General features: G+C 39.1%; 1 protein-coding gene across 25 annotated transcripts in view; it reads right to left on the bottom strand.

Annotated features, from left to right (window-relative positions):
* The window catches only part of NRXN1 (neurexin 1), a gene marked incomplete at its 5' end in the record, with an annotated part of 676,782 nt that overhangs the window by 331,618 nt on the left and 321,947 nt on the right, over positions 1-23,217 (bottom strand). For 20 of the 25 annotated variants that reach the window (XM_080615047.1, XM_080615070.1, XM_080615073.1 and 17 more), the window contains 2 exons: positions 15,842-15,961; positions 21,523-21,696. In XM_080615047.1, the coding sequence (XP_080471173.1) occupies positions 15,842-15,961; positions 21,523-21,696 (294 nt within the window). Of the gene's footprint in view, positions 1-15,841; positions 15,962-16,916; positions 16,944-21,522; positions 21,697-23,217 lie in introns of all 25 variants that reach the window. The other 5 variants (XM_080615057.1, XM_080615069.1, XM_080615046.1 and 2 more) reach the window with 1 other exon arrangement.

Raw genomic sequence — 23,217 nt, 5'->3', positions numbered from 1 at the left:
GGAAACAAAGCCCTGATGGGAATACAAATACCAAAGCCTGCCACTCAGGTTACAACTGGCAATAATTGCCAGTCTCTGTTCTGTAACATTTTAATTTACTCACTGCAAACTGTTATTCAGATAGGTAAAAAATTATTTCCTGCTTTTACAAACATCAAAGAAATTGCTTCCAGTCTGATCTTTACAATTGACTATCCATAGCATAAATACAGGGCAAATATCTGCACTGAAAAGAAATAACTTTCAGAGATGATACTCAATCATGATAGCCACAACATCACTGCATACTTATTACACTGTCTGCAGAACTGACACATATGTCCTCATGAATAAATTCATTAATATCTGTCTCAAACATTAATATGAACAGGCAGCATGCTACAGAATCGTAGCTTAGATGAACAGTTTGTTTATTTGTGTTCCACTTACACCTGATAGGAATGAATCCCAAACTATCCTACCTGTCCTGATAGAAAAGCCCTTGTGAGTAATGAACAGGGGACTCATCGCCACTGGAGTGTATCCGAGCATCCCACCAACCATGCAGGTCAACTAAGCCAGAGCCAGGAGAAAACTTCTGATCTCTTTTTGGATGCACACTCATCATTTGTTTTGCTGTTCTAGGGCTGGGGGCAGAGGGGAGATTTCCAGTTCCAACAGCACTGTTGCATTCTATCTTCTTAAGGTAATTACTCCGGCTCCCTGTAGATATGCTGCAGTTTGACTTAAGGCCCTTTTATGCCACTCCAAGAGGGAAAAAAAAAATAAAGGTCTTAACGTACTCGAAAACAGCCCCAAGTCCAGTCATAAATAACTACAGAGAATTACGACCTAAATGTTTACTAAGCTGAGGGAAGAGATAAATCATACCCAGATGGAATAAAAATACTAATAAATAGAAGTTTTGCAGCACATATGGCAGTAGAAACAAATACCATTTTAAATGGTTTCTGTTTAAAAGCCAATTGAAACTGAACGTAAACGATGACACAATCATATTTTAAGGACAAGTGTAGGTTAAATAATTTATATATTAAATAGCTAAGCCTTAGCAAAAAAAGAGAATGTGTAGAATGTGTATTCTTCATGACTATTAAACATTTTTATTGCTATCTATGGCAGAGTGGTGTAGGATGGCTGATGATTCTGTTACTTTCTGCAGAAGTTAAAAATGTTTATTTTTGTATAACTTCAGTAACTTTATCACTCCAGTGAGATTTACAGAGGGTTTTACACCAAAACACATGAGCAATATGCAGCTGCTACTGAAAATACACTAGAGTGGATTACCATGGTTCCCCTTTGTGCACTGGCAGCATACAACCAAGATCATAATTATGGATCTGCTACCACCCGTCAACCTGAAGAATCAAACCACATGCTTCCACAAGGTAATAAAGAATTCTAAGACTAAAAAGCAAATAAAGGTTAAATTCTAAAGGTCTTCAGGGACCTTTGACATGTATATTTCTTCTGTGCTCCTTTTATCACTTCTCCTTGCCCACAAAGATGAAGGCTCTTCCCAGTTAAGCAAATCCATCTCATGAAATGCCTGCATTTTCACACAACTTAAAACATCTGCAATGTGCAAACTCACATTAAACTTCATCTCTGGATTTATAGCTTTTTCATCTGGAAGCAGGAAAAAAGATAAAAGACAAATTGTTCACACTTAAAAAAATCCAGAAACTCAGCTGAGAATTTTAGAAGACATCTTAATGTGAAAATGGGATTACTGGTATATGTATGAGACAGGGAAAAAAAAATCCAAAATGCTCATTATTGAACCATGCTTCAACTTCCTTCCCCATTTTTTTTTTTTTGCAAAACAAGGCAATTGTATTTTAATAGTGATGAAAAAAGGATTTAAATTATCTTTGAGAGTGCATTAATCCAGAAATTTTTGTCTTCATATAAAAACACTTTGAACATTTTGTACCTGTTGACATTTTTACTCACATAAACATACATGTTAAATTGAATTTCAGGTTATTTACATGGGGTAACTAGTACTTACTGGTGTATGGGTACTTCTCAACAGTCAAGATTTCAGTTTAAATTAACGCAGTAATGAATACAGTTGTGTATAGATATCCTATGGAATTTCTTCCCCGTACTTTCTATTATTCTTAAAAACTGATAGGCCTTACCTGATTAAAACTTTGCTTCAAACTACCCAGAATTGCCCAGAATTTATGACCTAAGGCTGTATAACTGCCAACACCTACGTGAAAGGTTATCATTCCCTATAGCCTTCCACGTTGTCTCTTACTCATTCTTTCTTATGCATTCCAGCTTTAAAACCTATTTAACATACAACTCCATCAATATTTACGCATCAATAACTTAATATGCTCAAACTGAGAAAGATTACTGTCTGTTCCCAGCATCCCCTCACAATAGTAACTATTTATGGCACATCAAGCTAAAGATGTAGTTCTACAAGATCCTGGCTTAGGATGCAGAGCTGGCCTAAGAAGTTGGAGACCCTCAAACTTGTTCCTAGTTGGTGCCCCCACAGCTACCACAGTTGCACTGGTGATGCTGAAAAACATGACATGACTTAAAAATATCTGTGACATCTCCACTTCCACTGCAACTCCCATTTCAAAGGGTACATATGATCAGCAATTTGGAAAAAAAAAAAAAAAAAAAGACTAATTCCTATTTTGGGAGCATTTCTATGTAGAGCTACATTAGAAGTGTGTTATGAGAATTTTCTGTTGCTCCTTAGGATACTGTTCCTGCGCTAAGCATACAGAAAACCCTTCAGTTATGGCTCCAAATCTGAAGTTGGCCAAAGCACTTAATTCAACAACCTTTTTTATAGCATTGTAACTATTACACACCTTAATCCTGACTTCATTCTTCCTAGAGAATACGGCTGAGAACAAGCTGGAGCAATTCCTTAGATGACTTATTTATCTTGTGGTCATCTGGATCAAAAAACCCAAACAAAGCAGAAATAGTCAAATTACAAGAAATGCCTTTTCTAGACTTCTGAAACTACAATACAAAGCATTTCCATTACAGGCTTGTTGTCTGGCATACAGTATCATCCACAGGAAAAGGTTAATCTCTGAAAATATCATCTCTCAGCACAGTGCATTTGTTGGGGTTACGGAAGCTTTCTCTGAAGCTGGCTGTCATCCCAGCAAAGCTGCATTAAGTAGTTCAAGTTAAATATCACTTGTAATACACGCTGATAGCAAGAAGGGGCAAAAAAAGGATAAAAGCTTTGGAGTAGAATTTCAGGGGGAAATAGGATTATATTTCCTCAGTAGAATCTTCCCAAAAATATGGGGTTTTTTTTTCCCAAAAGTGTCATGCCTTAGTTGTACAGAAATTAAATCTGCTCATTTCTGAAAGTACCTGAACTTGATCTGACATGCCACAACTAGTCCAGCAAATTTGGAAACAGTTTTCATTTATTCCTGGTAGTGCATTCAATTACCGAGATACTATCATTTTGAATATTTTCCTGCTATAAGGACTTCCCCTCAGGGATTACAGAAGGAAGCCTATTAAATTGTGTCCCCGTCCTTTTAGCAGATGAAAAACAGAAAAGACTCAATAAAACAGGAAAGATTGGAGCTCAGTGCTAAAGCAGAACTTGGCCAAAAAAGAGCATGTGGGAGATGATTACCAAATAGATACCCAGGTAGCCCCTTGAACATCCTATTCTTTGACTTTAGAGTTCTGGCTAAAATTAGAGGATTTTTAAATTTTTCCAAGGTTTTCAGATATCTAGCACCATGGCTAAACTGGATCCATAGGAATCTCAAGCTGATGCCCATATACATATCAGGTCTTTACATGTACAATGCTTGATATTTCAGAGCAATCTTTAACGCTATGAGAAACAGCTATACAGTTGGCTTTGTACATGCACAGTAAAACCGAATTTTTTTTAAATCTGCCCAATTTACTGTTCATGCAGTAAAACCTAAGTATATTTTGCAGGGTTCTGATGTTTCCCATAAACACTGGGTAACTGCTGTGTGTACACTGTACTGCAGGTAACTGCTTGAAGGAGAAACAATGCAGGGGGGCTTTAATCGCAATATGGGTAATGGTGAAAGGCTAAGGAGGCCCTCCAGCTCCTCCTGATAATGCTGAAGGGTTGTAGTGCTTCTGATTCTCTTCAGGAGAATTCTGGCCCAAAGTCAAAACCAGAGATACAAGTTGGCAATAAAACTAGTTCAAATAGGTGACAGCTGCTATGATCACACCCCATCAAGTTACAAGAAAAGGCTATTTTCAATAAACACCAAATAACATGAGCATTTAAAAGAAACAAATTAACAAGAGCAAAGATAGAACCTCTGTCACTTACAGGATTAGTGGTTAAAATCAACTTTCTGATGAACTTTTGACCAGACAAGAAAGCCAACCTACAATTACTACCGGATCATAAGAAAATTCATTATTATAATCAACCTGAACCCATGTTCTGGTGATCCAGAAGGCAGGATAAAGGGGAGAAAAAGGAGAGTAGAAAGAATGCCAAGGACTTTTAAAAACTCTGGGTTCAATTTCAATAACCGGGTTTAATGGCTGAGGGAGAGGGAAAATGATATGGACCATATATAGTGACTTTGGATTTCAACATGTACAAATTAGTCATTCAACCAATGATTTCAGACTTGAATTGTAACTGAATCTCAGCTTGCTGGTAGCAAACATCTGTCTTGGCCTTATTTCAGTATGCATAGGTATACTTCTGTTGCCCAACGCACAGCAACATCTATACCATGTAAGTGATCAAAAGGCTGATTTTCAGAGGGACTTAGCACACTCTGCTCCTATTTTTAGGATCTCTGGATAGGAGGTAGTGGTTCTCCACAGCTGATACTTCTGAGCAGTGTTAAGTTCAAAAGTACTCTGAGCTCTCTGTGAAATATTTAATATAATGCAAATATCAGCCCATTGATCTGATTAGAAGCTTCCTTAAGATTTACACTGTTTAAAGGGGAGAAAATTTTAGAACTACGAATATGCTATGGGGAGGACTTCCTTATATTGTAAAGCAGACTCAGAGCTTTGGATGATTTAGAGATGGTATATGTAAATATTAATATACTTTGACATTGAATACCGCATATCATGCATTTTAAATGGGTTTTTTTAGTGTGTGGATGTTTACAGTGGAATGATGTGCTTCTCCATATGCCTATTTTCAATTCAAAGTATAGCTTCATTACAAAGAGTGATAGCATAAAACTTAACAGCATGAACGTTCCTCCAGAATTAGCACCAAATTGACAAGCATCCTTAACACAGACTTTAAATTGGGTTTGTGGGCACCAAACAGCTTCATGAGCATTAGCTGTTCCTCACCCTCTTTTCCACAGCTCAAACTTTTCAGTACCCAACCTGAGTATTGACTGCTTTTAATATGAAGTAGTTTTCCCCAAGCTGGGACTTCATTTTACAGTTGCCTTCATTAAGCAACCAGGCACTAAACCCTTCCAAAATTCCTTCATCCCTAGGAGTGCTGCTTCCATCAGTATTTTTTCATACTGTTATTATTGATTCTGTTACCTTCTTTCACAATTTCCCAAAATACCTAAGCAGAAAATAGCTATGAAGACTTCCAAACACATCAGTACAGAAGACTCATAAGCCTGAGTCCAGACTAAGGATCTTAAACATCCAATGTGATATTGAGCACATAAGCATGCTTATGGATGTACGTGGTAAGAAAACAGGTAAGTTTCATTCAGATTAACTGCTGGTGAGATGGAGCTGGCAGGCCAAAAGTGATCAAAACTAGGTACAATATCCATCCTGGAGCATGGGCACAAAACCATGAAAGCTGCAAAAATGTCAGTATTACAAACCCTCTTTGTGCATGGACCCCAGTCCATGCTTCCATTTTCAGCTTCTGAGGAATTACACAGTTCTTTAATTTGGACTCTAAAACACCTTGATTCACCCACATAAGATTCAGCCCACTTTGCTTACTCTGCTTTTAACAGAAGAGGTTGCTTTGCCTCGATTTTCTGCAGCACCTGGCAAAAATGAATACACAGAAGGCTCTGAAAATGGTATCAAGCTATCAACAAAATCTCATTTTGCAATGAGTGTACCAGTTCCTCACAGGTATGTAGTTTGAATCTAAGCTACCTATCTATCCATCAAGCCAGAATACATGCTGAGGAAGATCAGGTTGCCTTAGTAACCCAAGTCCAGTTCTACAGACTTTAGAAAGACTGAATAATTTTATGTTTCTGAAGCACCGTTGTGTTTAAGTATCTTACACATAAAATAGACATTACCAAACTCCCTATATACGCTTCGAGTTATTCTTATGCTATGAGTTATAGAAGATGCTGCTTAGGAAAGTCTTTTCTTCTTCTTTCTCACCCTCGCAGCTATCACCTATTAAAAAAAGCTAACATTCATTGCTCTTTCTTTGGGTTTGTTGAAGAGAAACAACTGACACCATTACAGAGCTAAAACTTCTGCTCTGGCGGTGCCACCTATAGTGATTAATCTTGTTCAGAAAGCTACTAGTTACCTAAAATTGATTTTAATATATTATATTGTTAGAGTGTTCTGAGAAATCTGAGAGAAAGAACAGTGACAGCACTCACCCAAGATGCTTATTACTGCAAGTAGCTTTTGGCTGCACAAATTTCAGGCCTGAATTGTACGTAGTATGCTATTACATTGTAATAATTGAAAGTTCTAGAGAAAGGAATCCAATGATACCCAACAGAACAATTTTAGTTCCATGAGAATATATTTAATTAACCCTTAATCATTTTCACCTTTATGACACTGGTAACACTTCTAGGATTTGATTTACAAAATTGTGATGCCATTAATAACAGAAAGATATTATTGACATACCAAAATCCAATTTAATTACTCCCTTGATCCCTCCAGAAGCAGAGAGAAGCTTGCAATTTTCTGACACTATGTTCCATTTTTAATATTCTGAAACAGGCCAGAAACGTTGTGTAATTGCTTCTCTTTGAGCTACAACTGTAACAATGCATTCTTGCATTGAAAGAATTGGCTACCTTGAAATTCCTTTTAGGCTTTACCTATCTCAAGTATCCCACCTAAAACTTTACTTCTTATTGCTTGTTAGAAATATTCTCACATGTAACAGCTTATACAATCACTGTCAAACAACTTAATACTCATTTTTTAAAGGGATAGTTTGTAATGTATTTAAAGAAAATGGAAATTACTCAGCTATTTTAGGCATGGATAGCTCATCTGACTGACTACTCCAGAATCTGTATGTAAAATAGAAAAGAATTCTAAAACTTGATTTCAGACTGTCATCAATAGCATGCCTGTTAACTTACACAATTAATAAACTGACATCTTAATGAAAGGCCAAAATTAACATACTACAAAATCCATATGAAAGAGGAGGGGAAAAAAACACCCAAATAAAAACAAAACACACTGCTAAGAGCTGAGCCACTAAACTTTGAAAAACTGTTGTCATCGGTGCATCAGTCTCCAGAGTTCTGGCTAGAGCAACACGTGCTCCCACAGTAACACCACAGGACCCTGACAGCTCACAGTACAGTCTCTCCTGATTAGGATCCCAGTAAAAACAGAAGTTAAAGCCATGCCCACAGCCGCAGCTCACAGGCAGCACACTTCTTGCTTTCCTTGCTCTTTTTTACAGTTTTTTTCTAATTCTCCCAAACACCTCAACATTTCTGCACTTTCACGACCGTGTGTGTGAAGTCCTCCTTCCTTTGAAGTTTATATAAATTAGGTCACTGATATTTGTCACCAGATAGTCCAGGTATTCATTATAGAGAGACACTGGCTATGATAAGCTGAACAAATTGAGGTTTCTTCAATTAGTGCATGCCGGCAGCTTGCCCTGCATTGTAATTTTGTGCACAGCTATCTTTATTTCTCCTGTGTACTGTGAGTCTCTGTGGCAAAATAATAATCTGAAGTATTTAGACTGGTATGTTATCCAGGACAGATTTTTTTAATTCTCAGCTACTGGAGATGGAAATCAAATGTGTTTTAAAGTACTCTGAAGATTCTTTCATCCTCTTTCTTAATAGCATGTTATACATTTATTGGTGGCTAGCAACTGCCAAGTCTTGGCCAGGAATAGTTAGTATTACTTTAGAAAGTATTACTGAGTAGCTCTTATAGAATCACAGACTAGTTTGGGTTGGAAGCGACCTTAAAGCTCATAGAGTTCCAACCCCCTATCACAGCAACACCTTCCACTAGTGCAGGTTGCCTCCAAGCCCCATTCAATGTGGCCTTGAACATGGTTAGTTCAGCTTTTAGTCACCGGTTTAATTCAGCTTATTTTGTACATATTTTCTCAGAAAAGTAGCACTATGACTGATCATACGCTCTGGGTGTCAAAAGGCCCAAAGGATGCAGTATCTGAAAGTTAAATCAATGGGAAACGATTGATAAATAGTAAAGAAATATAGGTGGTAAAATGATTTAAACCCATCATTTTCTAACACCAGACTGATAATGAAAACAGAGATTATGTATTACCCTCTGCATTCCAGAATGTACTATGTACACATACATAACATTAAACACAAACCACTGCAAATCTAAGGAGAGCCAGCTCTACACTTCTGTGTGCAATATTAAATTACCCCTCCCTGCCTATGGATTATTACATAGTTGGCAATTACAAGTTCCCAAAGCATAAGACTCTGTCAGTATGAGGATGTGTCCGTCTTGCTCAGATTTCTGCAGTGAAGGTTGGTGTTTATGAAACCCCTCACTAACTGCAGAAGTTGAATGCTGACTCAATATTTAACACTTTTGTAGTTCAAAGTATAACCTCAATATTACTTAATGCACTCTCCAAACACTACACTGGGGAGAGAATCATTCAGTTCCTCCTGGAATTTTATGTCAAATACTCTAATATCCGTATCTCTCATAAACTTTAATTAATGTATTTTTTATAGTGCCTAGTTTCTACTATCCTAACAGCCAAAAGTATCCATTGCTCACTGTTCCATCTGAAATAATTAGGATTTGATTTTCTGAAAAGATACATGCTTCCAATTTTGAGTGCTCACCACGGTTGCAAATCAGAACACAGATTGTAAGCTTAACAAAAAATGACAAAAATCTAAGTATTGAATCCTTTGTCATTTAATAATACATGATTTCCCCTTCATAAGTCCACACCGGCTACCCCTAATGACCTTCTTAGAATCATAATCACAGAATCAGATAGGTTGGAAAAGACCTGTAAGTCTAATCATTCCCCCAGCACTGCCAAGGTCACCACTAAACCATGAGGTTTAGATGAGGCTCTACATGGTTTGTGAACACTTCCAGAGACAGTGACTCCACCACTGTCCTGGGCAGCCTGCTCCAATGCCTGCCCTCTTGGTGAATAAATCACTCCTAATCTCCAGTCTAAGCCTCCCCTGGCTTGAGGCCATTTCCTCTTATCCTACCACTTGTTATTTGGGAGAAGTCAATCTCCTCCTCAGATTCCCTCACACTCCTCAGCCGCTCCACCTCTTCCCTCAGCACTGCCCCCACGCAGACCAAACCATCAGCCCGGTCACATCTACACAGCCACCACACGCCATCCCCGGCAAGCTCTGGCACTCACCACAGCCAGACGCCCGCTCACGAGGGATCTCTGTCCTGGCCAACGCAGAGGACTTTGTTCCCTGAGCTCTCTCCCAGAGGACGCCAGCCCTGAGCCCTTCTCCATGAGCACGGGCCGAGCTCACCTCTCGTTCCCGCCGGGCTCCTGCTCTTCCCACCGCGCTTCCTGTGGGAACGGCCGCCCGAACTGAGGCGCCACGCGCCGCTCCCGCCCGGCGCTGAGGCCGCTGGCGCTCAGGGAGGTGCCGTCACCACTGATGTCCCCCTGTCGGTCACCACTCGCTCCGCGGTGGTGCGGCTGCGGGCAAGAACCTGAACTTTGTGGCCATCACAACCCTGACCCATTCTTCCCTTATGCGTGTACGAGGTCCAGCTGCCTGCGTTCTTTCACTGGCTCCTTGAGCAAGTGTCAGCAAGTAAATGCACTCCAGACATCCCCCACATCGCTTGTGACCTGTGCTGCTGCCCCTCTGGCAGGTACTGGGATAATTCAAGTCACACATGAGGACTAGGTCTGCAAACATGAGGCTTCTTCAACGTGTCTGAAGGTGGCCTCATCTATTTCTTCCTCCTTATCAGGCAGGCTGCAGCATCATATTAGACATCGGTCCGCCATCTAACACTAACCCATAAGCTCTCAGCTGGCTCATCACTTGTCCCTGGGCAGAGCTCCACACCTTCCCATCACATTATATCCATTATTTCCTCACTTCCTTGTAAGTTATCCCCATTCTCCTCACCAGGTTGGCCAGCTTACAGCAATGATGCTTTTTTCTCCACCTTGGTAGGTGGATTCCCTCTCTCCCTAGCAGGCCTTCCTTGAGCTCCTTGTCTAATCTCCAAGTAAATCGTCCTGATACACAACTATTAGTTTATTAACATCCAAACACATTTAAAATAAAACCTAACCACCATTACAGATGCAATCTTAGCTGAACGGCAGTATCTCTATAATGCAACCAAATATCACAAGCCCGTTTTCCAGTACTAACACAGTTCTCCATTTAAATGAGGCCTTTTGAATTTTCTTGATAAAGAGTCAAAATAAAAGAGAACTTTTTTAAAAAGTTCTGTTGCAGTGGTTGAGAACGTCAAATTCCTACTCCGAAGATGCTGTGTGGTGAAGTTCTAACCCTTTAGAAATGGATTTTAATGGAAGTGTTGACACAGTGTTAGCTTATACCATCACAAGTACAACGCCATTACATTAGTCCCTTACAGTGACAGACAGTGTTGAAGCTGTCCTATAATTTAGCACAGAACACTTCTATACTAATGTAATGTGACAATATTATCATGTCTGCTATTTTCTATGCCATAATAGCAGTATTTGTTTCCCCAAACATGCTATTACCTTCACTAATATGGCTATACTTAAAGATTGGCCGAGTAAAAATAGATGTAAACTTATGGAAAGCAGATAATCTCTTACAGATTTGTTTTGGTTTTGCCAGAGTAATTTTCATCCCTACTCTTATAAAAAAAGCTGAATTCCCTGGGAGGATAGCTTTCACTACATAACCTGTAGCAATAGTTATAAAGTTCATGATGTATTTTCTCAGAGGAGTTGCATGCAGCCATCCCTTTGTAAGAACAACCATTAACTGTCCTTTTAGTAGTGTCTTCTACGGAATCTCATTTTGTAGGAACAACTGCTACTGGTCTGCTTTGCACTTACCGGTGTCACACTTCTGTCTATTCACAGCTCAAGAGCACTGTTGCCCTGAATCTCCAAGTATCATATCACATCAAAGGAGAAAATTATAATCTGTATAGCATCTTGGGGTCAAAACTTCCCCTGCCTTATCTTCCAGTAAATAGGAACCTGCAGCACACAGGATGTGCCCATCTGTGCCACCATGAAAGCTTATGATCTGCAGGGACCCCATCCTCACTGTAGCGCAATACTGAGATTCGCAACTAAGCAAAACTTTTGTGGACTGAACTCTGGGTGTTCCTGACTACAGCTGTAAAACTGTAGCTTCACCTGGCTGGCCCAGGTCCTTTTCAGTAGGAATACATTCCCTGAAGTGCTCCATCTCTCTAGCTGACACACAGAGGACACTCTCAGAGTGGGAGAGAAACAATCAGCCTCACATGGTGCTTCTTTTCAGAAAAAAAAAGATTAAGAAAATCTTCATTTTAAGCTGTGCACATTTTCACCTGGAATAATTCACTGAACAACACAGGAGTAGTAATTTGCTGTTACAGGAAAGATTAAGGAAACTTCCTGCACACTGTCTTAGTAGAACGCACTAAAGCACCTTTTGAGAAACTATTCCTTTCATTATTTTCTGAATGCCTCGTCCCCGGCAGTGTTCAAGGCCAGACTGGACAGAGCTTGAAGCAACCTGATCTAGTGAAAGGTGCCCCTTCCCCTAGCAGGGGGTTGGAACTGGATGAGCTTTAAGGTTCCTTCCAACCCAAACCATTCTGTTATATTTTCCAACATAACCCATTCTGTGACTCTCTGATTTCCTTCAAACTCTGTTTTGGAAATTAGGAGACAAGAATGATACATGTGAAACATTCACACTGTAAAGCCTAGGAATGATGCACATCAAATCTTTGTGCACTGAGGTTACTAAGGGAAACGTGCTGAAAGAACCAACTCAGATGCAGCAAGGTAATTTGTGCACATTTATGCAAATTGCAGATGATACAAAACTGGGAGGAGTGGTTGATAAACCAGAGGAGTGTGCTGCCAATCAGAGGGATGCTGACAAGCTGGAGAAGTGAGCTGACAAAAGCCTTGTAAAACAAAGGAAAAGACCAAACCCTGTACCTGGGAAGAATGGACCCACACACCAGGATACACTGGGGCCTGACCAGCGGGAAACATTGCAGAAACACTGGGAGATGTGAGCCTTCCCCTCAGCACTGTTGAGAAGCATCTGCAGCACTATCTCCTAGTGCTGGGCTCCACAGCGCAAAAGCAGTATGAGCATGCTTGAGGAAGTCCAGCAAAGGGTCACTAAAGTGACTAAGGGCTTGTAGCATCTCTCATGAAAGGAGGCTGAGAGAGCAGGGACTGCTTGGCCTGGAGAAGGCTCAGTGGGGATCCTATCAAGGGTTTAAAATACCTAATGGGAGTAAAGAAGACAGATTCTTCTCAGTGGTGCCCAATGAAAGGACAAGAGGCAACAGGCACAAACTGAAATATACAAAATCTCACTAGAATATAAGGAAAATGTTTGTACTGTGAGGGTGATGGAGCACTGGCACATGTTGCCCAGAGTAGCTGCAAAGTTTTCATCACGGCAGATACTCAGAACCTACCTGGACACAGCCCTGAACAACCTTCACCAGCTGACCCTGCTCTGAGCAGAGGGGTTGGGCTACACAATATCCACAGGTCCCTTTTCACCTCAGCCACTTTGTCACTCAGGAATTTCTACTCAAGTACGTTCCCTAAGAACCAGTGGAACAGAAGAGTGGGGACCAAACTCCCCCCTCAGCTGCTCACCCCCTCTCCCTGGTCTGACCTTGGTGTTCCCTCTCCTGTTTCTCACGCTTTCTGTTCCCTTCGCCTTCATCTGTCTGGGATTTTTGGTAAGAATGGGACACTTCCTATATGTGTGCTTTCACACAGGTGCTACCAGCTTGGCCGAGGGTCTCAGCCGTACTTGCAGAGTGTCTGTTGGAGCTGTTCATAGGGCATGCATGGGGCAGTCCTGGCTTCACCTCACCAAGTTTAGCCTGTGGCGTGCAGCCTATGCAACATATTAAAACCTGCAGTAACATTTCATCATTCCTCTTCTTGCCATGCTCTTCCCAAACACAAAAGATAGCACTCCAGGAGCATCTAGGATGACATTGAAAGTACAGCATCACTTCTCCCCCTTTCCCTCACACGTATCATTATAAAACCCCTCTCTTGTTAGATCTGCTTTGCAGATTTCTGTATCTGAACTAATCTGAGGAGTCAAGATACAGCAGAAACCAAACATACTGTATTTACCAGACTCTGCATTCTATTACAAAACACCCATATCTGGGATAAATTTATATTTCACATTTGTTACAGAATTACATTGAGAAAAGAAAGATTTATCTGGGAAAAAAGTAAGTACTTTTGGCAGCCATGTACTAAAGGTACTTCTTTACCATCATCAGAAATAGTATATTTAGAATTATCTGATTGTGTGCAATGTAGTCCATTATGTTACCATACAGAAGAGCTTTCACAGGTTAGTAAATATCTTGCCTAAGTTCATCAGTTTGCCAAATTCATGCCATAGCTGTCACTTGAAAAAATAATTCACAGAACATTCCAGGTCCAGACATCAGTTCCCACCAAGACAAATTTCTATACAGTTTTTCCTTTGCTAGATGTGGAACAGATAATTTTCTTATTCATAGTTTTTAGTTACTTTTGGAAGAACTCACAGATGACAGAAGAACAGAAATAACAACTTAAAAGTAAAATAGAAACAAATCTTTTTCTCCTGTAGCAGACAGGGGACTGAAATCCTTAAAAATACACGTTTAGCAGTATGACTAATCACTCACATTGCTGGGAAGGGCAAACATGCATAAAGTACATCCAAACCTTTGCTCAAATTATCAGAAGGGTTTTGATACCACATTTCACTTCTACCATGACAGCAAGCGTAAGGAAACAGACATAGTTTCCAAACTTTCCATAGTTTCCAAACATAGTCAAGAGTAGGAAAGTGGAACCTTCTCAAGAATTCAGCTTTTGCATATAATTCATTTGCTAGGCTTATGCTAGTTATAATCTGAGCCACAAGCTTTTCAGGTTGTAATATTCTGGTATTTTAGGGTTTTCCAAAAAGGCACACCTTGCTGTCGAATGGAACCAGAACCAGGCACAAAAATCAAAGATGCTTGACTAGACTACCATCTACTAGACGGTAGAGAGCACTATACCAACACTCTCTACCATCAGTCATTCATCAGATAAATGTATACAAACAGAAATAAGAATGCTTAGTGTCCTGGTTTGAGTTGGGATAATTTTCTTCTTAATAGCTGGTGCAGACCTGTGTTTTGGCTTTAGTCTGAGAACATTCACCCTGATCAAGGACTTTTCAGTCTCATGCTCTGCCATTTAGGAGGGGCACAGAAGCCATAAGGAAGCAGAGACAGGACACCTGACCCAAACTAGCCAAAAGGATATTCCAGACCGTAGAAAGTCATGTTCAGTATAGAAACAGGGAGCACAGAGATCGCTGCTTGAGGACTGACCAGAAATCAGTCCATGAGTGCTGAGTTTCTGTATTCTGTATCACTGTGTTGCTTGGATTTTATTCTTCCCTTTTTCCTATTATTATATTATTTACTTCATTTCAATTATTAACCTGTTCTTATCTCAACTCATGGGTTTTGCCTTTCTTTGATCCTCCTCTCCATCCCACCGGTGCTCAGTTGCTGGCTGGTTGCATGGCACCTGGTTGCTGGCTGGGGCTAAACCATGACACAGCCTTACAGTGTCTTATCTTCACGTGGATATAAATATGTGCAGCATTTAGGTATTTCAAATGTGAGGAATTAAAAAGAAAACTCAGTAGCTTGCTTTAATCAGTTACTGTGGATCATGATGGCTCTTGCATTAGTATTCCCCTTTCACTTCTGCATAATTCTATTTAGATCAATAAGGCTGGATTGGAATAAAACTAGCTTATGACATTGGTGAATCAGGCCCCTTATTTTTGACACATTTAAGCTTTTCCTGAAAGACCAGATGGTTGGTGTATGTTATGTAGTTTTATTCAGATGAAATTTAAAAGAGCTAAAACACTCGGCATGCTTTTATTATTGGCATGCTTAGTGTGTCACCTAAAGAAATCTACAAAGGGAGATAATGAGCCTTGTCAACTGTTTCACAGTAATTATAGCCCTCATGATATAATGCTACAAAATTACAATATAGCTTAAGATAATAAAATGTAAAAGGATTTTTCAAGCAGGGAAAAAAAAACCCTATTTGTAACATTTATGCAGGAAGAGGATTATTTCAGACAGGTAACCATCAGTATATTAGACATGCAATCAAGTGTAATAGAACCAAATTCTGTCAGTGCTTGATACCGCACATTGTCCAAAATTCATACTGCATATTTCAGTTATGCTCTTCCTAAAATCCTTGCAGATTTGCACAGTTTGCTAGTTCATTTCAATATCTAATAGCAAAATAATCTAAAACTTCAGACACTTGCTTCAAATACTGCCTTCAAGCTCTCAAGCATTCAGATCAGCATGTTGCTAGTGTACTTACGGTCATTGCACAATGGTCCACTGAAGGAGGTCATACTACAGTCACAACTGAATCCATCCCACTGCTGTAAGCACACTCCCTGGTTCGCACACGAGTCCTCTTGGCATGTTGTGCTGGGGCCTGATGAGAACATACAAAACAAGGACTTGCACTTTACCTCCCAAAGAAAGGGTATTTCCCACTTGATCACATTAACTAGTTGCCAACATCTCGAAACAAACGAGCAGAATTACTAAGTAAAACGCACATAAACTCGCTAATTTGGTAGCAGCATGTAATATTAAAAGGGTGGTTTAGGATTTAGCTTTAAGCTTGATATGTCAAACACACAGGAATGCACAAACTGAAGCAGAGTTTTTTCCAGGTACAGTGGGAATGTCAACTTTACTGCAGGTTACTTGTTAATCACTTGTCAGACCATTAACTGGCTAAACGTTTTCTAAACACTTCATCATTATTTTCCTGTAAATACATTTCAAACGCAAAGCCAGATGCTACAGAATGCAAAGCTCTGGGAGATGAAAGATTGGAAAATAAAATTCAAACAAAATAAAAATTAAATGAAGCTACACTAGACAATGCTTTTAATCCCACAAATTATTTTAAATGATTTAAGTTTAAAATTGAGAAGAGTTTGGGAAATTTTTTGGCAGGAATGTTGGCAAGTACTGATTGACATGCTTCAGGGTTCCCATGCAGGTTACTTTTTTAAAGGGAAATGCAAAAAATCATACTACTAATGAACTGGCATGCCAAAATGTGACATATGCATGAAAAACAAAGCTACTCTAGTTCTAGAGAATCAGAACTCGACTACTGAAATGTAAAGAAATTTGAAAAGGAATGATCAAAGCACTAAGGCAATCACTATACAAACATATTCAAGACTGAAAGCCTTTATGCAAGCGATGCTGGAAAACGAAGGTTCGTGTAGCCCAATGTTTTAGAGGTACGAAAGACAAAATCTGAAACCAAATAACACACTTTAGTTCTGAAATGTACAGAGCATTTATTGCAGGAATCCAACTGTGCATTGGGGGTTTCAGTCTTGTTTAATACACACAGGGCTATCTACCTTGCAAATCAGCTTTCATCAATGCAACTTTGTCAGCAAAATAAAAAAGCAAAATATATTAAATGTTAGTAAGCAATATTGAAATGGCAGCAAACACACAAAAAGAAACAGTCAGAGTAAAGTGCATGCTGCTGTTAAAGAGAGAAAGAAATGCCATATAATGCAAACAAATTAATGCTAATAGCCATAAATCTTCAGGCAAGCCAAAATAAGAAAGCAGTAATTTGCCAGTATTTTACTACAAATATAATGGTTAATTGAGCTGATGACATGTAATGAAGGAAATTAAAAGTTGGGGTTTCTTTTCTTCCTTGGATAGATATGAATGCATTAGCAGAGTAAATGCATGGCTGAATCCTGACTAGCCATTTGTCATGTTCAAATACACTGAATTCAAGAGTAATTAGCACTGTCATCCTTCATGGCCTTTCTTTATTCTAGCCCTTTCCTCTTGACTGGTGAAAGAAGACTGAAGTACAGACAGTGAACTACAGATTACTATGAGCTCACATGCACATTTCATGTTGCATCTTGACACTACAAGATAAAATTTGGTTCTGGGATTATAAAATTATACTAAAGTGTTTTGGAGAAGAAACATCAATATCCATTTGCAACTCCCACTGCTAGTCACTGATGACAGGGCAAAACTGCTCCAGAGATTATATCAATATCCTAAACCATCCTGCAGAGAGAAATCCACTTAACCCTTCTGTCACATTACAGCCCCTTCACAGATCTCAGTGTGGGGTTTTCTTTTGATTTGCCAGTATTTGAGAAAAATGCATAGCGATATGATTTAGAGACAGTTCAACAGCCTCTTGGCTTTAACTGACAGTCACCAGTGCGATGAAGAACAAGAGCAGTGTACGCTGCATCCCTGTTTTGGCAAAACTATTCTATTAATAATAATAACAACAACAACAATAATACTACTAATAATACCACCAGCACCACCTATAACAGTTTTACTGCAGTAGGCAGACACAGAACAATGATCTTCTTTTCTCTGGAGTTTTGAGCTCAGCAGTTCAAACATTTGGGCATTAGTGATTTCTTTTTTGTTGGAGTTTTGAGCCCAGAAGTTGAAACATTTGGGCATTACATCACCCTTGCTGGAGCTGGGGATTATAATGACAGAATCCCGTAGCTGACAAGACAAGACACATTTTCTTCTCACCAGATTCTGCTACTCGGAAACTTTACAAAGATGAAGTGAAAATATCTGTAGGTGTTTAAATGTTATATATGCATGGATTTATTTACACTTTAGTTATGCAATGTTGAATTTCCTCATCTTTGCCAAAGTAGAGCAAAAGTCACAAGGACTTAAAAGTACATAAACTGCAGGACCCTGCAGGCACATTAAGTGCCTGTTAAAATACACATATTTGATAAAAGCACAGATACGATCTTGTTAAAAAGCAGGATATTTTGCTTTTTATGAAACTGATTCTTAGCACTTTTGGCTTATGCATACTAGCCATTATTCCAAAATTGCCATCAAGACTAGCTACATGTAAGAATTTCTTTTAATAAAGGAAGCTTTTTTACTTTAAAGAACAGAGGAGGGTTGTTTAATGTTGGTAAACACTGTAATATCTACTATGACTCATATTTCCTATAGATATTACAGAACTAAACTATTTAGTAAGAATACTGTAATAGACTCTTCTCAAGCATTCACCTTTTGATTCACGTTCAATTTAAATACTATAATTTTTCCAATCTTCACTGCAGACTTTTTAATTGACTGGATTTGGTCTCTCATCTACATTTGTCTTATGTGAGGGCTTACATGCCCTATGTTACACAAAAAGCATTATTAAGTAGCACATACAGTGTTTTCTTATATATTCCAAAACTCAATTCTGTATCTCACCACCAAGCATCTTCACATATATTAATATCTGGAAGCTTTTCATACAGCTCATTTAATACAAAAATTGTATACACATATGTGCACACTGGGCGTTTTCCTCCTAAACCTATTAAAACTGGTTTTAGCATTCTGCATTTTGCAGAATTCTCTTTATTTAAAGTACGGAAAGAAAGTACAATGGATTTGACTAGAGAAGAACAGGGCTGACACTTACAACCTGGCTCTGGGGTGTGCTGTTAACAATCTGAAGAGCTACTTAGCATAATTATGTTTTTAGCTGTTAGTTTCTATCTGTTCTAACCATTGAAAATTTGTCAACAAGGTGGATTCAGCCAAGTGTAAATGATATTCAATGCTCAACGATAGAGAACAGAGATATCTATCAGCCTGTGGCTGAAACCAAAATGCCAGGCAACTTGCCACACCAATCCCATGGGTGGGTTTGCAAAAAAATACATTTCAAAGAGAGAATTTTTAATATTCACAGTCAAGTTATTGAGAAATGTTGATATTTTAAGAACAAAATCCTAACAGATATAATTAATCAGCTGCACATTATGGGTTCAGTTTGACAGAAGAGAGAAAAAGAGCTTTCACTCCATGGTTTTTTGTTTTGGGTTATCAGAAAGGTGGGGAATTTGATCCCACAAGTCTGAATAACATTAAATCTAAATGCCTCACTTCTCATGAAAGATATTGCAGCAGGCTGATGTCTTAACAAAGGACATATACCCACCAGTCCATTCTGCTGTCTTTGACTGACACTGGCAGAGACTAATACTTACAGGTTGGAAATTATTTCTGCTGCTGTGTCCCGAGTTCTTTGGACTCAACATCTCGGGGGACTTACAGAGCTTACACATCCCGTTGCAATGCAAGATAGATGCAAAGCTGCTCAGCTCTGCAAGGATGGAGACAGCCATCTCTATAGACAGCAGCAGCGCCATGGGCAGCTTGAGGCATACAAAAGACTTCTGAGAGGCAGCTACATTTTTAAGTGACTTAAATTGTATTTTAGGTGTCAGAACATTTTTTTTCATACATCTGACTCAGGGTCTGCAGACAAGAGACTCACAGGGTCAGAACGGGAGACTTGAATTAAACGAGAGATGGACGAGCCAACTTGCAAGAGTTGAGCAGAAAGGCTGCAAGGGTATGCTGTCAAAGAGTTCCTTCTGCAGGAAAAAGACTTTTCATGAGGTTCTGTGGGAGCCAGGCTGCATATCTAGTTTGACCATTTTGCTTGTGTCAGATGATATCAGTGCCTGAAAAAGCTGACTCTCCATCAAAGAACAATATTTGTACTGCCTTTATTAAATTGTTCATGGCTTTGTTAAATCCACTGGTAGCTGAGTTGTGCCACTGGTTTAAAAGGTGAACTCACACTCTAGGCCTGTGGCAGTACTTCTTTGAAGTACATAAAATTCATTTAGAAGATTACATCATTTCAAAAGAAGCTATGAAATGCGTAATGGAATTAAGGTGTACTTTGACTCTCAGAAGGGATGGTGCAGGCATGGGACTTGCTAACGTCATTCAGAAAGTAAAATCTAATTTTCTAAACTCAGTGACAAACTACTTCATACGTATTTTTCCATTCCTGATAGAACTAAAGCTACAGAAAGGTAAGTTGTGAATTTTACATATCTCTATGCGCTCTTCATAGAATTTATACTGTTAACTAAAGGTAGCAGGTAAGGAATAAAAACATTCCACCAGTACAAATATAGTGTAGGGACAACAGAAGAGAGAATTTATCAACCAGAAAGGTGTATCTCGTGAAGCTTGAGGTAACCCCCAGCTCTGCTTGGACTTTTCACAATGTCTATTTGTAAACTTGGTATCAAAATCATCAAGATTCTATAGTATCGTTTACACATTTTTCTGTCCAGAAAAGAATGGCACTTGAAAGAGAGGAGAACATGTAAAATTGAATGTAGCCACAAAATTCATAATTACATGAATAAAATATATATGCAGGGACAGAGAACTCATTTAAATTATTCCATAAATCATAGTAAAAATAACGTGGGATTAAATGACAGCTGGAAAAATAGCTAGAGATTGACACCCCTGAATTACATATGCACCTCTTCTAATTCTGTCCTCCATTAAATTCCACAATATTCCAGATGAGTCAATAAAGACATAAAAAATGTGAGATAAACCATATTTGGCTGTTACTGATTTCAGATAGGAAGGCTCATAACAATACAAATCTCAGGGGTGAGCAAAATAGAGAAGATGGAAGATTCAGCTTAAATAGTTTCATAAATTAGCCTTGAATTAATCAACCAAAAATGTCTGCCTCAAAAATTGAATTAATTAGCTAACGTTTCAGCATTAGCTAATGCCTGAGTGTTATGAAGACATAAAGGACTTCACTGAAGCTAATCGTTATTGTTTCTATCATTAATTAAAATACATCAAAAGCAAACAAAATACAAGCAAAATGTCTTGCCACTGGAGAAGGCTGGAACCTCCATCAAACATTTAAGAAATGAACTCATGTTCTCAGATCAGTCTCTGCGCTGTAGGGCAGGCACACACTTAATACTTTCCATAATACTACAAATATGCAGTCATTCTAGAAGAAAGGGTCAAACGAAACCAACTAGAAGCAAGTAAAATAGGCTCTCTCCATGGATGGAGTGTACATATCAACAAAACTCTGCACAGTATTTTCACTAGGGTATAAAAAAAACCCATTAGCCTATTGAATACCTTCACATCCTCTTTCTATTTGCCCATTGCAGAAGAGAGCATCTGATATGAGATCAGGGAGCCGTCCATTCAGATCCACCGATGCAAGGCAGCCTTGGAAACCCTCTTTTGCGTGTACCAGTTTTGGCAAGGATTTATACATTTCTTTGGCTACTCCTCCAATATACAAATCGCCTGTTAAGGAGAAAGAAGCATTAGATACAGAAAGAAAAAGCCTGTAGAATATATGACCTGTCTTTCTGGCCTTTTTGTGTCTTAGAAAAACATTCTTCAAAATAAATGTGGAAGACAACACTAATAGCATGTGCAATGTGAAAAGACATTGCAGGACTACATGTTTTCAAATGCAGATGTATACTTCACATTCATATGACTAATTACTTCAAAGTACCTGAACATGTTGTTCATGTGCCAGCTCATACACACATCTATGTCACAGATGAGGATTCAGCCACAGAATCTCCATCTAGTAACACATCTAGCACTGATGCATGTTGTTAGCATACTCAGGGAACCTGACCACAGATCACAGAAGGTTAGGGTTTGAAAGGATCAACTAATTCCAACCCCCTGCCATGGGCAGATCATCCCCATCATGGATCCAGCACACAGATAAAAGGCCATAAGCAGAGCACCAAGATCTTCCTGAAGCCCATATATCCAGAATCATACATTTAAAAGCATGACAAGAAATAAAGGGTTTAGGGACATATATAAGGAGAAACTTAAAAGCATAGAGTACCAGGTGGAAGGTACTTTAAGGATCATCTGGTCCAACCTTTCTTGGCAAAACATAGTATCATAGAATCAGAGTAGTTTGAGCTGTAAGGGACCTTCAAAGGTCATCTAGTCCTACCCTCCCAATGAGCAGTGGTATTTTGAACTAGATCAGGTTGCCCAGAACCACATCCAGCCTAAAGCATGACCTAGACTAGATGTTCCAGCATCCTGTCCAGCCAAATCTTAACAGTGTCCGAAGCTGGAGAGTCCACCACTTCCCTAGTGGAATTATTCCAATGGCTGATTGTTCTCATTGAGAAAAATATCATTTTTCAAATATCTTGTTCATATATATCATCGTTAAGCAATGAAATGACTGATTCTCCCCACCAAACTTCATACCCTGTGTCAGTTGTGTTGGAACAGGGAGAGCTACAGGTCTGTAAAATGGCGATCTGCACACTGAACCAACAATTTTATTGCCAAAAATAATTGCGATGACAGATACATATTATAAACAGCTCTCTGAAGAACCTCAGGAAACACACTTGTGACTGAAAACTAGTGCTCTTCTTCCTTTGAGTAATTCATAGCTGTGAGACTTACTTTGAAAGGACATAACTATAACTTTTCTCTTAAGCACCAAGGTGGGAAGGGGATGCTTTTTTGTTTTAAAACTGTTCAGGCTGTGCCTTTTTTCTTTCACATGTTGGGTTTCTCTGGTTGACAAAACAGTGATCCTCAAATCAACATAACCTGCTTCGCTAATGTGGCTTAAGTGTCAGCCTACAGGTTTAACTGGGTGCTTTCCATAGCAGTTGCTGAAGACATGCTGCACAGAAGAACCTAAGCGTTTGCTTGGCCAGAGAGGGGAAGCATGCTCAGCATGAACATAGCCCACGCTGAAAGGCTTCACTCCTCCACCTGGCAAGCAAGATGTGCTCAACTCCTTCAGTCATGACAGAAAGGAATAAA

Source organism: Psittacula echo (assembly GCF_963264785.1).
Source record: "Psittacula echo genome assembly, chromosome: 4".
Classification (NCBI taxonomy): domain Eukaryota; kingdom Metazoa; phylum Chordata; class Aves; order Psittaciformes; family Psittacidae; genus Psittacula; species Psittacula echo.
This window is presented reverse-complemented; position numbering and strand designations above follow the sequence as displayed.